At 45.9% G+C, this 15,926-nt stretch overlaps 4 protein-coding genes across 5 annotated transcripts; 3 read left to right on the top strand and 1 right to left on the bottom strand.

Moving 5' to 3' along the window:
- Positions 1-428: 428 nt before the first annotated feature.
- On the top strand, positions 429-1,875 carry LOC115669734 (24-methylenesterol C-methyltransferase 2-like). The gene has a single exon (XM_056321171.1). The coding sequence runs from the start codon at positions 492-494 to the stop codon at positions 1,590-1,592; it is 1,101 nt and encodes a 366-aa protein (XP_056177146.1). The 5' UTR covers positions 429-491; the 3' UTR covers positions 1,593-1,875.
- A 3,808-nt stretch (positions 1,876-5,683) lies between these two features.
- LOC115670058 (pentatricopeptide repeat-containing protein At1g20300, mitochondrial) lies at positions 5,684-7,685 on the bottom strand. Its single transcript, XM_030591254.2, has one exon. It carries the CDS (start codon positions 7,557-7,559, stop codon positions 5,919-5,921), a length of 1,641 nt encoding a protein of 546 aa, XP_030447114.1. The 5' UTR covers positions 7,560-7,685; the 3' UTR covers positions 5,684-5,918.
- Positions 7,686-8,918: 1,233 nt separating this feature from the next.
- Positions 8,919-10,245, top strand: LOC115668904 (uncharacterized). Of its 2 annotated transcripts, none has more exons than XM_030590263.2 (2): positions 8,919-9,458; positions 9,970-10,245. In XM_030590263.2, exon 1 carries the CDS (start codon positions 8,961-8,963, stop codon positions 9,438-9,440), a length of 480 nt encoding a protein of 159 aa, XP_030446123.1. In that variant the 5' UTR covers positions 8,919-8,960; the 3' UTR covers positions 9,441-9,458; positions 9,970-10,245. The 2 variants fall into 2 exon arrangements, with proteins under 2 accessions (XP_030446123.1, XP_056177229.1); XM_056321254.1 differs by lacking the exon at positions 9,970-10,245 and adding an exon at positions 9,618-9,828.
- A 1,855-nt stretch (positions 10,246-12,100) lies between these two features.
- Positions 12,101-12,908, top strand: LOC115668916 (uncharacterized). The gene has a single exon (XM_030590273.2). The coding sequence runs from the start codon at positions 12,139-12,141 to the stop codon at positions 12,598-12,600; it is 462 nt and encodes a 153-aa protein (XP_030446133.1). The 5' UTR covers positions 12,101-12,138; the 3' UTR covers positions 12,601-12,908.
- Positions 12,909-15,926: the final 3,018 nt, after the last annotated feature.

Raw genomic sequence — 15,926 nt, 5'->3', positions numbered from 1 at the left:
GGAGCAAACGAAAAGAAAAAAACGCCCTTAACTATCCGGTGAGGTCGGTGCCCTTCTTTAAGACTGAAATGCCCACGTAGAAAAAACTTATTTGAAACAAGATGTACTCGAAGATCCTTATTCGAGAAAATATAAAAGGATGCTTCGGGGTCTTATTCGAAACAAAGCTCATCTCAGGCCCCTCGGTTAGGGAAAAAGAGAGTACACTTCAAAGTTTGCTTATTTTGGAATTTTCCCCTCCACTGATCGAATGCGGCGAAGAAAACTATGGACACACGAACAACCCGTCCGAGCCCGCGCGACTCTCCGCTCCGCTCCGGCTGGAACTGAACAGTCAAACCCTTCCCCACTATAAAATCCCCAAATAACGCCGGGCCCCCAACCACCCTCAGTCTCTCTCTCTCTCTCTCTCTCACTCTTTCCGTTACTCATCAAATCTCTCTCTCGCTCTACAGATTTCTCTCTCTCTCTCTAAAAGGGGAGGAAAAGGCATGGACTCGTCGGTGGCCCTGTGGTGCGCCGGCGCCCTCATCGCCGGCGGCATCTACTGGTTCGTCTGCGTCCTGGGCCCCGCCGAGCAGAAGGGGAAGCGGGCCACCTCCATCTCCGGCGGCTCCATCGCGGCGGATGAGGTCCAGGGCAACTACGACAGCTACTGGTCCTTCTTCCGGCGCCCCAAGGAGATCGAGACCAAGGAGAAGGTCCCCGACTTCGTCGACACCTTCTACAACCTCGTCACCGACATCTACGAGTGGGGTTGGGGCCAGTCCTTCCACTTCTCCCCCGCCGTCCCCGGCCGCTCCCACGCCGACGCCACCCGCCTCCACGAGGAGAGGGCCGCCGACCTCATCCGCGCCGACGCCGGCGGCCGCGTCCTCGACGTCGGCTGCGGCGTCGGCGGCCCCATGCGCGCCATCGCCGCCCACTCCCGCGCCCGCGTCGTCGGCATCACCATCAACGAGTACCAGGTCGCCCGCGCCCGCGCCCACAACAAGAAGGCCGGCCTCGACGGCCTCTGCGAGGTCGTCTGCGGCAACTTCCTCGAGATGCCCTTCCCCGACGCCTCCTTCGACGGCGCCTACTCCATCGAGGCCACCTGCCACGCCCCACGCCTCGACGACGTCTACGCCGAGGTCCTCCGCGTCCTCAAGCCCGGCTCCCTCTACGTCTCCTACGAGTGGGTCACCACCGACAAGTACCGCGGCGAGGACCCCACCCACGTCGACATCATCCAGGGCATCGAGCGCGGCGACGCCCTCCCGGGCCTCCGCAGCCACGTCGACATCGCCGCCACCGCTCGGCGGGTCGGGTTCGAGGTGCTGGAGGAGCGGGACCTGGCGGCTCCCCCCGCCGGCCCCTGGTGGACGAGGCTGAAGATGGGCCGGATCGCCTACTGGAGGAACCACATGCTGATCAAGATCTCGGCCGCGCTCGGGGTCGCGCCCAAGGGGACGGTGGACGTCCACGACATGCTGTTCAAGACGGCGGACTACTTGACCCGCGGCGGCGAGACCGGGATCTTCACCCCGATGCACATGATCCTCTGCAGAAAGCCCAGGGACTCCTCCCCAGCCGCCGATTCTTCTTCTTGAAGGGGGGAAATCCGCGGACCCATGGTAACGAACCACACCCCAATTTCAACGTTCCCTTTTCGTTCTTCTTTTTTCTTTGGCGTTGCTCAACTGAGTTATGATGATGACTGAGATTATTCATCACTGGGGGAGAGAGAGAAAAAGACCCAAAGAAAAAAAAAAACAAGAAAGCCATTTCTGTTGGGTTCCTTTTTCTTTTTTCTTTCTTTTCGCTTCGATTTTGGGGTTATAGTTTCTTCCTTGTACGCTTTTGGGTTTCGCAATTTGAATACTGGTTCAGGTATCCCCATGGCTTAGATTGCAAGCGTCGCTTTAATGCTTTAGTGTGCTGGTGCTGGTGCTGGTGCTGGTTCCTTTGCTTATTCCGTGCTCGGGGATGAATGAATCTTGAATCTGGGAAATCATCATCGATGATGCGATTATAATGCTGAAAGCTGTACTGAGATGCGAGGGAGGAAAAAGAAAATCGAAGAATTGACAGCTACGGAAAGATTCCCTCCGACTGGACGACAAAGTTTCCTCCTTTTTCTTTCCGGGATTGAATTTTTTCAGCCCGGATTCATCGCCCGCAATCCGTTTGCTGATCCTTTTTTTTTTTTTTTTTTTCTTTTTTAACAATTTCTCTCCATTTTCGTGCTCCCTGGTGGTGGTGGTGGTGGTGAATCGAGGGGGGAGCGAACGCGTACGTGGGCGAGCGTGCACGCGAGAGCAGGCGAAACTTCCTCTAGAGAGAGAGAGAGAGAGACAGGGTGTGAGCGGTGGGGACAGAGCACGAGGCGCACATGGGAGGGAGAGAGGGACATGAGCTGAAACTTTGCCTTGGTTGGCCTGCACCGTGTCTTCTTCCTCCCCTGTCTCTCTCTCTCTCTCTCTCTCTCTCTCGTTTTCCCTTTTCTTTGAAGAGCCCCTTTTGAATTTTTTGTCGCGATCTCTTTGCTTTGAGACGAACGTGTGAGCTTGGTGAGTGAGAGCCAGAGGAGCCAGTGGGCGTGAATCCGGAGGCCACGTGGGGTCCCGCCCTCCCGCTTTGGATCTGTCAAACTTTTTTTGGCTCTCCTTTCGTCCTTTCGCTGGTTGTTTTATGTCCTCACGTCGATCACCGATTTTCTTTATGATAAAAAGTAGATCTCACTTTGCTGGATCTTATCGGAATAATCCCTAAAACGAGTGGGGGTGATTTGAGTAAATTTCGAAACTTTAGGAGTGGGGGGGCGGGGGAAAGATTGATTGTTGGGGTGTATCTTCGCATTAGGCGATGTCGTGAGCACGTGACGTCGACATCTTCAGAACAGCTGAGCTGCCGATGTAGTAGCGACAGACCATGTCGAATGCAAATTGTCCAAAAGAGAGTGCGTGCGACCACATCGGAATATTATGCGAAATCAATTCTTGATTTGTTGCCGACGATTTTGTCGAGCCTGGTCAATAGGAAAAGTCAGTATATGTATCATGTGGGTATCCGTCCGCCGATACAGGCGAGTTGGGAATGAAACCCTCAGCTCCCTTGCCCTTCAGTGTCTATCATGCTCTCTTCTTAGAAGGAAGCCGAGAAACCAGATATGTTGCGTACTTGGGCGGCACCGATCGAGCACTGAGCAGCGTATTATGTATCGAATGCCAAGCCAAGAGAGACAAAAGAGATTAGTGTTTCGAATGACTTGAACCAGATAACTCCTTGGACTTCTTTCGAGCGAAGCGAGCACGGAAGCGTTAGCAAGAACGGCCCTCTCTACGAGCCGACGCAGGCCTTTGCTCGAGAACTGAATTCGAAGATGTGCACAGGAGGTCAAGAAAGCTTAACCCCAGTTTGGTCATTTTGGCAAATGAACGAACGTCTGCATGCGAACTAGAGATGGTGGGTCACTTGCGTTGGGTTGGCTTGGCGTATCCCCTGACAGGGGCAGGGACAGCCTTGCGGCGGACCTGTTACCAGCTACTCTGCATCTTCAGGCCAGTGATACTCGAACAGTAAGACACAAGAGCATACCAAACCTTCGATCCGCCCCTACATGTGGGGACGACGGGGAACTAGAATGCCGCTTCTTCTTCGCAAGCCTCTGAAGCTTCAACATCAGCTCACGGGGGGCTTGCAGATCCAAGATCCGAACTGGTAAAACATCCGAACAGGTACCTAGACAAAAATTTTGAAAAATGGTCTCAAACTGGACCACTCTAAATGGATTCCATCGGTAAGGGCGGCCGGCCTCGGTGACTAGGATAGTAACTCGAGTGGGACGGTGGAAGACGACCTCAGTACAGCCCTTCAATAGGGGGTAAAAACAATTTCACTTCCATCGTGTCCTTGGCAACTAACAAATACGGAAATGCATTAACAGATCGGCGGTGCATGTCTTCCGAGTAGAGCGGTGACATGGATTCACCTGCTTCATGCTCGGTCAAAATATAAAGTTTGAGGCGAGAGAATTTGTCCACTGGATCACGATATGCCGGTGCTGACGGAGGGCATGGCTATCACAAGGCTGACTCCAAGGTTCATAGTCATTGGTGTGGTCAGGAGCTTTGCAAATGACTTATACTAACTAATCTATGAAGGAGGTTACAAAATGACGCTCAAACCGTATGAGAATGGCTTGTGCTCCTCAAACTCAATGCGCAAGTAGATCCCAACAAGGGGAGACCGAAGTTTGCAGACATGACGAAAGTTCCAGTAGAGAGAACTAATAAAAGGAGATTCTCAATTACCAACGTGTTCAAGCAAATGAACTATACATCCGAATTGCAAGCTACATGATGAGGACAGCTCCATCGTATGAACCACAAACAATAGCATATTCATATGGCTCCACTGCAAATCTACGCACAACTGCATACAGGTGTGCCAAACTAAGATGTATGTCAAACATTATGCTATGCTGCAGCACCACAGTATCGGCGGAAATGTCATATAACTCAGATGGATCATCATCCAAATAGGTCTAACAACCAAATTGTATTCCGAATGCTTGAAAGCTTACGTGGCACTTTTAGTGTCAAAAGTACTATGCTGATTGCAATTAAGAGTCGAAAGGGGTTCACAGACCAACGAAACTAAAATATGGACTTCTAACTAATCCGAAGGGCGAGAAAAATAAAACTCTATGTGCATTCCCTGGCATCATTTAATAGAGGTCTTACAAAGGAATAACTTGGTTACAAACCAGAGGGGAGGAAGATGAAATTTTTAAAAAGACAGGCACATCTCACATACACTAAGCATCACATGGCAGAAGAGCGTACATGATTGGGAGACGTGCTTCAACTAGTACTCTATTTTTCCTCAGTTTGAGCACTGAGGCACACATATTCAAGCAGAATCTTTACTCTAAGAATGTTGGAATGTATTAGCTCCATTAATATCCATCATTTTATGTATATCGGAATGAAGCCTTTCAAGCAATCATAAATCATCTAAGAACGAGGTGATAAACCCTAAAATTGCTCTGGAAGTGCCAGTGGTGGCTGGCAGCTGCTAATATAAAACTTCATCGCGTGTCCAGAAATCATGAGCAGCTAGGCAAAACTATCTATTTCATATGAGGAAGCGACAAGGCAACCACCCAATAGAGGACCAAAAATCCTAATAGGGGGCTCAAATTTTCAATATTATTTCTTTAAATTTTCAACTTACATATTTAACAAAAAATGGGACCCAGAGGGGGCAGGAGCCGCCACCAGCCCCCTACTTCACCAGCCACAATCAAGAAAAAGCATTTGGATATCAGGAACAAAAGCAAATTGAAGTATGTTAATGCTTGGTTTGAGTTAGCACATTGAGAACTGATAGCAATTTGCAAGTGACCGGAGTAAAATAGAGCTACGACATGAAAATACATTAACATGAACAGGTTTTACTAGAATAAATGTTTCGTGATGAAAGCAATGACGATTTATTTGACTATTTGATCACTGGATGTTACACTACACACTAGAGATACATAGTTGTTCAGTCAAAATATTGACTTCATACAAACAAAGGGAAAACACAGTGGTGTCAAGTTTGGAACTTACAAAACTATGCACTATTCTGGACCTGAACAAAGCAGATGTTCCATACGAGGATTTTTCGTCCTTAAATCAAATAGAAAAGGGACTTCCAGAGGAAGAGAGATCACCGATAAATATTCATACCAGAATTTGCTTTTGAGTTACAAACAAGGCAACAAAGTATAGTTCCGCATTAATATATTGTTGCCCTGAAGAAATGTCAAATGCTAAACTCTATTCTTATGCATTTCAACATGAAGAAAAAACAAAAAAGATTGTTTGGAAACTAATGCTAGGACATTATGTAACTTACTTGACCTGCATTTGCAGGTGAGCGCAATCCTACAAAGGTCGAGCAACAAATCCCCTATCCACCATTTTCTCCACTAACTCCTCATGCTTCTTCAGCTGCCCTGCCTTCCTAAGCTGCTCTAGAACCATCTGATAAACAGGCAAACCAGGTTTCAAGCACTTGGCTTCAATCATTTCTAGAAAGTACTTGTAGGCATTGTTCCAATGCCCCATCCCACAGTACATCGAGATCAAAATCCGGAATGTGTTCACATTGGGCTCCACGTTATTCTCATCCATTTCCTTCTTCAACTTGATAACCATGTCAGTTGACTTTGAGTCAGCAAACATCTGCAGCAGTATATTGTACGTCACTGTATTAGGCGTACATTTCAAGTCCTTCATCCTAGCATACAACCTGTGAGCACCGTTTACATCTCTCAATTTTGCAAGGCATCTAAATATCGGATTGAAAGTGGATGCATTGGGGTTGCAGCCTTTCTTAACCATCGAATTAAGCACCTTCATAGCTTCCTCGTGACTTTCGCCTTTACAATGAGTCTCGATGAGAAAATTATAAGTAATCGTATCCGCCGGACACCCGAGCCTCTTCATCTGATTATACACCTGCAGAACCTTCTCGGTCCTGCCGGCTTTCACATGAACTCGCATCAAATTGTTAAAGGTTATAGAATTCGGTTGGCACCCAACATCAATCATCTCCGCAAAAACATCATGGGCACGTGTAATTTGCCCGCACCTACACAGCCCATCAATCACAATGCTATAAGTATACACATTGGGCTTTATCCCCGCCGTTTTCATGTCCCCAAACACCCTCTCCGCCTCGGAGATGTTACCGGCTCGGCACCACCCATGAATCAAGCTAGTGTACACAACGACATCAGGCTCGAACCTATCCTTCAGACTATCAAAAAAAGATTGAGCTTCGACCGCCCTCCTCTTCTTACTCAACATACTAATAACAATCGAGAAGGCGACCTTATCAGGCCGGCAACCGTACTCCTCCATCCGATTAAAGGCGTGGACAGCCTCGGCAGCCAATCCCGCCCTAACATAACGGCGGATCAAAATCGCGAAAGTCCCCACCTTAATCTCAATACCTCGCGACTTCATGAGGTCGATCAAGTGCCACGCCACCTCGAACTGCCGGACCTTCCCGGCGAGGTCGATCATCTCGTTGTAAGGAGCCGGGGACGCGAGCTCCGCCTGCTGCGACGAGGCGGCGGCCCAGTTGAAGAAGGCGAGCGCCTGGAGGAAGGGGACGCCGTGGCGGAGGTCGCCGCATCTCTCGACGACGCGGCGGACGACGCGGGAGGAGATGGGGCGGGCGGGGGAGACTCGGGAGAAGTCGAGGGAGAGGGCGGGGATGGTGAGGCGGGGGTCCGGCGGCGGGGCGAGGGTGGGGGCGAGAAGGCCGGGGTTCCGGCGGTGGTGCTCCCTGATCAGGGCGTGGAGGTTGTCGGCGACTAGGGTTTCTTCGGGGGAGAGAGGAGGAGAGGGGGCGGCGAGCTCGCGGCTTCCCGGCTCTTCTTCTTCTCCTTCTCCTTCTCCGTCTCCTTCTCGCTCTTCTTGAAGGTGGCCGGTGGAGTAAGAGAGAGGACCGCCGGAGAGAGGCGGGAGGCGAGGGAGAGCGAGGCGGAGGCGGGCGCTTCGCTTGAGCAGAGCCATCGTCAATGGCGGCTCCTGAAGAAGCAGCAGCAGCTCGCTGTTGTTCGTTGTTGGGTGTTTGCAGTGGCGGTCGCGAAGGCGAGCTTGAGCAGGATGCTTTACCTACGGGAAACGACGACGTGGATCGTGCATCTCTTCCCCCTTGTACTTCGCTGGTGATTAGTGCAGTCGCGTAGTAATTGAAAATATTAAACGGAGTCTTTCCATTAATTCAATACCAGGGTGATATCAATTTTTTTTATATATAGTTCAGAAATTAAATTAAATATATATAAAAAATTCAGAGATCATAATGTACAAAATAAAAGTTCATAAATCACATTGCACATTAATTTAAAGTTCAGGGATCACATTGTACAAAGTAAAAATTTTGGGAACACATTAAATATTAGGCCAAAGTTCAAAAACTATTTGTGCCATTTTCCTAAAATTTAAATGTATACAATTTGAAATGTTGTGGGCTTTCAATATTAAAACCGTTTGTTTCGTGGAAAATGGAAGATTTGTAAAATATATTTTTTAAAAGTGGTGTCTTATATCGATTGAAATAATTAGTTAACAAGAGAGATTTTCATTATCGACAACGATTAATGTCTTGATATTTTCGTGAACGATGAAAATATTTTTCATCTATTCACTTTTGTATACGATACGAATGATTGTTTTTAAAAAAATTTTTGCTAAACAAAAGGAAGTAATGAGTGATGTCTAAAATCATACGCAATAAATTTCATTATGTAAAAAAAATTTAGAGGGACTCTACCATCAATTGATTCAAACAAAAAGACATTTACTTATTTATACTAAGGGTGCATTTGTTCGAGAAAATAATTTACGAATTAGTTTTCTGAACTTCTATAAGTTTGATTTGCTGAAAATGATCCGTCAATGAATAACCGGTCAAATAAAATACGCATTCTCAAACTTATGAAAATGAATTCTCTAACCTAAAAAAGGGTAAAGCATTTTCCTGGAAAATGATTTCTCGGAAAGCATTTTTCTTTCTTGTGAAACTTTCCCCTCGTAAAAAATGAACGATCTGTAAAATATTTTTCAAAAAATGATCGCTTAAAAAAATATTTTCATCGTAAAAAAAACATTTACACAAAAATTATTATCGATAACGAAATTTTTTTTCGATTAATTATTTAAAGTGATTTAAAAAAATATTTTTAAAATTAATATTTTTAAAATCATTTATTTTTCATGAAATAATAATAACAGAACAACAAAAAGAATGACAATAGCCACTATTGGACCGGGTCGAGCTTAGGATGGACCAACAGGCCCGTTAAATGCTCCGATATAGGCCCAAGCCCAATTTGGCTTGTCCGATCCCCAATCCCAATTTCACAACCGCAATTGAGCTCGTCAACAAACCGATCAAAGACGCACGGAGCGATGAACGCGAAGCTCCAGCAATGGCGACATCTATCGATCCTTTGGGGCGCCGCGACGCCGAGCGGCGCCGTTGCCGTCGCCGCCTCCGTCTCCCGCGCCCTGCACCACGGGCCGGACACCGTTGAAGAGCTCCTGGACAGGCACGTCGCGAAGACGGAGAAGAAGTCCCTGGGCGACGAGGAGGAGGAGCTCCTCGCGCGGCGGCGCCTCACCAGCACGCGGCGGGAGGCGCTGGGCCTGTACCGGGACATCCTCCGGGCGACGCGGTTCTTCCCGTGGCCCGACGCGCGCGGCGTGCCGTGGCGGGACGTGCTGAGGGAGAACGCGCGGAGGGAGTTCGAGGAGGCGCGGCTCGAGCGGGACCCCGAGGTGGTGACGCGGCTGCTGATCGGGGGGAGGGACGCGGTGGAGGCGGCCCTCGAGAAGCTCGCCGAGAAGCACCGGCAGCAGATCGAGAAGGACCGCGGGGACGGGCGGTGATCGAGCCGATCGAATGATGTACGAATCTTGACGCCGTCTATTTCTTTCTTTCTTTCTTCTTCCTTTTCCTTTCTCCGCATAATTGTAATCGCACAATAAGAATGGCGAATCTTGATGAAGTTCTGCGTGTCTCTCTGCTTGAAATTCTTGACATCGTGATCTGGTCGGAAAATTTAGGTGGTTCGGGGGAGACGAGCGGATGGAGAAAGACAGTGACGCTAAGGTGTTTGTAGAAATTACTGAACGAGCTTCTGAATTAGATTCCGTGCGGTTCGGACATCGGATGGTTTGTAAAACCCGCATTACATTGTTTGTTCTTCCTCGCTTAAGGGCCGTCACGTTGCCCATTCAAAAAAATTTAATACGGTAGAGGTACACTCTACTATGAGATTGGCAACAGGAAGTAAAATTTTTTTTTTTTTTTTGAAAAATCTCTCGAAAGACCAAATCACCCGGTCGCCATTCACCATCGAATTCGTTTTAGCAGATCGGTGGCAATATGCCTAATGTCATTCATTTATTTTGACAGTTTTACTAACGAGGCCCGGCTAACATCTGAAGATTTCAATGAAGTTCTAAATCATAGAGAAGTTGCGCGTACGGTAAAATTGTCATCGTATGCGCGCTACTTTTTCTAGTGAGATCTCGTGCCACACTACCTACTAGCATCGCACAGGTTCGCGTAGAGTGCAGGGCTGTCAATGTTCACTTGAGCACGAGCATGGAGCCTCCGTCTATGAACGTATTGATCGAGGTTGGGCAATCCCCTCTCGGAGAAGAGTCTCTCTCAAGGCGCAGGAGTCCGTTACGCTCACTGCTATCGACCTTGATTCATAAATAATATTCAGAGCTTGTCTCGATTTGTACCTTGTGTATATTCACAGGGAAAATGTCACGTTAGAAGCATATACAATATGCCCATTTGGGATGCATTTGTCCTTGATGTATTCATCCTTTCGTCTCGGACACTCGCTTACTTCTCAGCAACAACCCAGAATGGAGTTTCAAGTGGATCAACAGATCTAGTAATGTTGTTGCTCATGAGCTTGCAAAATGGGCTTTTTATCATTTAGGAAATGCTTCTTCTTTCTTTTTTAATGATCTCCCACCTAGAGTCAAAAATTTAGTGTTGGCGGAGTCTTCTTTAATTTATCGTGTTGATGTAGGCTCTAACTCTTCTGTGTAATATTGTACTTTTCTGATGCAATGGAAGGTTCGATTTAGCAAAAAAAAAAAAAAATGCCCATTTGGGATAGGATCGCTTAGGAGTAGATTCGAAAGCAAGCGGTTGAGTTCTGGTGCGACTTGAAGGGGTGCAACAACCTTCGGGGTTGGCCTAGCAGGTTCGAGCACCAAGGTGTTTTTAATTTAGGAACTAAAGGTCACTTGTTTGAATCTTACAAAGTAAGTTGTTTTGGGTCAAGCCACCTGCATATACTAAAAAATGGAATTCACCGATTTGTGGGGCTTGCAAAATGTTTCGAGAGTCTTCAAGTAGCAAGGTATCAGCAGTATTCATACCCTTGAATTATAGAAGAAAATGGTGTGATGAGTTTTGTCCTTTAAGGATATTGATTTCTTTGTGTATGATATTTCTATATGGATATACGAAAAATATGCTCGCACATTTATTTAAAGGCCACCATATCACAATAAATAACAGATAACTTTTAAAAATCAATACGTCGAGGTTTTTATAATTGAAAAACATATTAACAAAAGTAACTTTACGACAAAAGCGACAATATGGATATTATCACTAAGCTAGTGTGAATAACATAATATTCGTCTCTATTTATCCCAATACGGAATAAGAGATTGTTTTAGGGACCTTTTCAAAAGTACCATTTCATCCACTAATTTAACACATGTAATTAGTATCTATATAAATCTACCATTACAAACTCTTTCCAAAAAGTTGCGTGAAAATTTGATACCTGGAATTCTGGAATGCTAGATATGCATTCTCCTTGCTGTGAAAATCGTTTTTGCTGAATTCTTTGTAAAGCAGATTGCCGTCTAGATGCCACCTAAGCAACCGGTCTTCCATAAAGTATTTTCAATTAAAGGAGAATCAGTTACGTAACTTTTACCATCTCTTATTTCTCTACAAAATGAGTTAAAATGTTTATGAAATTTCTAAACACCGTTGAGTATGTGGTTTAGAAAAGGTTTAGAAAAGTAAATGTAGTCAATATTTAACTCTGAGTGATTTATTTACTATAAAATCAAAAACTTATTTTCTACCTTTTCATTAATTCAATATCACAATATGCATAAAAAAAAATCTACACTGACTTTGTATCAGGTACAACTTGGACAATTACTCAACAAATAGATCTGAAACATCGATAAATTTTTATTTAATATTGAAAATACGATATATTCAATTAGTACTGAAATTGCATTGTTTTTATAGCCACCTCGCATAATGCGCGGGTTGGCATCTAAATAATGAACTATCAACTATTTTTTTATTGGATATTTTCGGTTTTTTAATTTACTTTTTAGGAAGATAATAGATTATATTATAGAATTTAATAATTAATATATATGTCGTTTGCTAAGGAAAAATGAAAAGTCCATACATACTTAGGAGGATGAAGAAGCCCTAGTCCCCCCCCCCCCTTATTTCCCCTTCGCATTCGCAATTTCCTCCCCCCCACGTTCACCAAGCCGATCGGAGCGACGAGCAGCGATGAACGCCCACCTCCAGATACGGCGGAGCTTCTCGATCGTCCGGAGCGCGGCGTCGCGGCGGAGCGCCGCCGCCTCCTCCTCCTCCTCCGTCTCCCGCGCCCTACACTACGACAACCCCTGCGACGACGCCGACGAGGGGGAGCGGCTCCCCGCCAGGCGGCCAGAGCCGAAGAGCCTCTACCGGTCCATCCTCCGCATGACCCGGTTCTTCCAGTGGCCCGACCCGCGCGGCGTCCCGATGAGGGACGTGCTGCGGGAGCAGGCGCGGAGGGAGTTCGAGGCGGCGCGGCTCGAGAAGGACCCCGAGGTCGTGGGCCGGCTGCTGGACGGCGCCGGCGAGGCGGTGCACGCCGCGCTCGAGAAGGTCGCCGAGGGGCAGAGGCGGAAGATCGAGAGGCTCGCGGCGGAGAAGAAGCAGGCCGAGCAGCAGGTGGAGAAGCATCGTGCGGGTGGACAGTGATGTCGCGTGGGTTTGCTGATCGGATGGTGAATGCTGTGCAAATTATGAAGCCGTCAAGTTTTTTTCTCGTCTTTTCTTTTACCCTTTAGCCGAAACATGATGAAGAAGGTGATCAGATGCCGTGCTGTCTCTCTACTTGAACGACATGATCTTGTGATGTTGTCGGAGAAAGACTGGAGAAAGAGGATGCAGCTCATGTGTTTGTGGAATTTACTGAACGAGCTTCTGAATTAGTAGCAAGCGGTCTTCGTGACCGAATCCCTTATGAATGAATCGTGCACTCTAGTTTGTTAGCATTTTGACTGAAATTTGGTCCAATCTTTCGATGAATTGCTGATATTATGTCATTGATGGGAGGATTTCATGATGCGTAGAAAATCGAACTTTGTAAATTTTAGCAAGTGTTCGAAGGGGCACCCATTAACATCATCCCTCTTGTTATATTCATCGGTGCTTCGTGATCACCGGCTTCTTCAATATTCACCCGACGGGGTGAAAAAAGAAGAAGTTAGATGATCATACATCATTCCCGAGTATGCACACCAGCCATTTTGAAAAACCGTTGTTTGATTAATCAGGTGGATTATGGAGGCCACCCGCAGTTCCGCTGCGCAGTTGCACTTAAAATCCAAGTGAGATTTTGAGCGATGGATGCACCAACAACCTGCAATGGTTGGTCTAAGAACCATTCAAAATCTTGATCCAAGACGGATCAAATCTACAGCTTAATTGTACGAAGACATAGTTAGGTTTTTTTGAAGCACGAAGCTCCAATCTTTTTTTTTTTTCTATCCAAGTCAATCATCACGTGGGAAAAAATAAGAAAACTCGCGAATGATCGACCCAAATAGACAGAGAATTCGAGCTTCAATAGTATCTAGAAGGTGGTGTTGATATGGCACCTTGAACAGTTGATGTACACAAGAACGTGGAATGCAAAAGATATAGTTTTCTACGTTCTTTTTAGGAGAGAAGACGCGCGCATCAATAATGTGCGAATTTGCTAGGGCCAGGTGTGCTCGGCATCCAGAGCACTTGTTAAGCTTATTTAATCTGATACGATTTAATTCTCAAATATTAGTTGCACATAATACGAAAAAATTGCCTAACACATAATTTCTCTAATCGATTTCTTTTCCCTAAATAACCCTAAAGCCAGTACACTATGAGAAAACCATTTATTATGAAATAGGAACTTTGCATTTACGAAGCATAGTCAATCGGATTCTAAGGGTCTGTTTAGTAACGATTCTGTTCCTAAAAATAATTTCTGTTCAGAAATAATTTTTTCTATTTTTATTCCCTAGACGAGTTTCTGAGCAAAAAAATGCATTTAGTAATTGTACAAAATTTCTACTCCCGAAGTAGAAAAAGAACAGAAATGCGTTTGATAGGACACTAAAAATTTCTACTCTCAATTTTTTCATTTAATTATAAAATTGTCGGTGGAGATTTAACAATTCATGTTTGAATAAAATTGGACTAGAAATAGAATTAAAATATATTATGATATAGAATTGGATGACCTTAATACAATCATAAAGAAAATTACTCCTTATAGACAAAGCAAATACCGGGTGGTGATCGAGGAAATTGCAATTTAGGGGACTTAACAATTCATATTTGGATAAAATTGGACTAGAAATAGAATAATAATATATTATGATACAGAATTGGACGACTTTAATACAATCATAAAGAAAATTACTTCTTATAAAAAAAATCAAATATTGGGTGGTGGTCAAGGTAATTGCAGTTTAGAGTGTAGGATTTGGGATTAGGGGTTCGAGTTGTAGGATTTCGATTTTGAGGTTTAGGGTTTGGGGTTTTAGATTTTGGATTTTATGATTTAGGGTTTGGGGTTTAGGTTTTAGAGTTTCGGATTTGGGGTTTGGGTTTCGGGTTGAGTTGTTTAGGATTTAGGGATTCGGGTGTTGGGTATTGGGATTTAGGGTATAGGGTTTGGGGTTTATGGTTTAGGATTCGAGATTTTGCGGTTTAAGGTTTTATGATTTATGGTTTGGAATTACGATTTTAGGGTTTAGGATTTAAGGTTTTGGGTTATTAGAGTTTAGGGTTTCGGGTTTTTCATTTTAGTGTTATGGATTATAGGGTTTGGGTATTGAGGTTTGAGGTTTTGGGATTTAGGGTTTGAGGGTTAAGGTTTAGGATTTAGGGTTTTAGGGTTTAGTATGAGAATATCTCGTGAAAGAGGGTGAGCTGATATTGTTTCTCTATTATTTCTTTTTTTTATTTCAGAAATAAAAAAGTATTTTTTTTTTACTTTTTATTTCTGTTCTAAATCTATTCCCTGATCACTTTTCTGTTATGGGGAACAAAAAAATTAACTGACGTTACTAAACGAATTTCTGTTCTTTTTTGTCCCGAGAAACAAAAAAATAGAAAAATTAAGAAATAGAAACGTTACTAAACATAGGGGTGTTAATGGTTTGGTTCAGTTCGGATTTTTAGGAAAATCGAACCGAACCGAACCATTTAGATGTGTGCTTGCTCCGAACCGAAAGGTGACACGAACCAATTTGATCCGAACCGAAAAATGCAGTTCGGTTCGGATCGGTTCAGTTCGGTTTTCGATTTTCCGCTTTTGCATTTTTTCTGCGCTTCCGCTTCCTCCGTGACGATCTGTCCAATGTTCAATTCCCCTCTCTCTCTCTCTCTGGGTAGATTCTTCACTAGTTGAGTAGCGAAATTTGCAGCTTTTGAGCTGAATCTCGTCCGATTTATCGAGTGAGTCGAGTCTTGCGAGAAATGGGCGTCGGAGCTTCTCGCTCATCGAGTCCAGATTCGGAGTCCACGGCGAGGCTCCTGGGGTTGACGACGATCGGGGAGGTCAGGCTATACGGTGCCGATCAGGCGCTGGCGGACACCGGCGTCGGGATCGTGATCGGGGGCGGCCAACGGCGACATACCGTCGCTGGCCTCCGATCCCAGCGCGGCCGCTTGGTGGGTCGGCTCCAACATCCTCCCGTTTTGTCCCGCCAGCAACATCAATCTTGTCACGGGTGCCTCGGACATGGGAGACGGCGGCGGGGAAGGGGGCCACGGGGGGAGGCGGCGGGATCGTGGGGAGACGGGGCGGAAGCCGGCGGGGTGGTTGCCGCGGTCGGGGAAGGCTACGGGGACTCCTTGGGCGAGGGCGAGGGCGACTTGGACGGGGTGTGGGTTGGCGACGGTGCCACCGCCAAGCCGACGAGGAGGACCGCCATTGTGGCCAGAGTGAGCAACGCGCTCGAGCTAGCCATGGGAGAAGAGCGGGAGAGAGAGAGAAGAGAGAAGAGAGAGAGAGAGAGGAGAGTTGCGAAGAT

Source organism: Syzygium oleosum, unplaced genomic scaffold (genome assembly GCF_021117445.2).
Source record: "Syzygium oleosum isolate NSW1041296 unplaced genomic scaffold, Sole_v2.1 Sole_v2.22, whole genome shotgun sequence".
Taxonomy (NCBI): domain Eukaryota; kingdom Viridiplantae; phylum Streptophyta; class Magnoliopsida; order Myrtales; family Myrtaceae; genus Syzygium; species Syzygium oleosum.
Note: the sequence above shows the minus strand (reverse complement) of the source record. Positions and strands in the feature narration are given on the sequence as shown.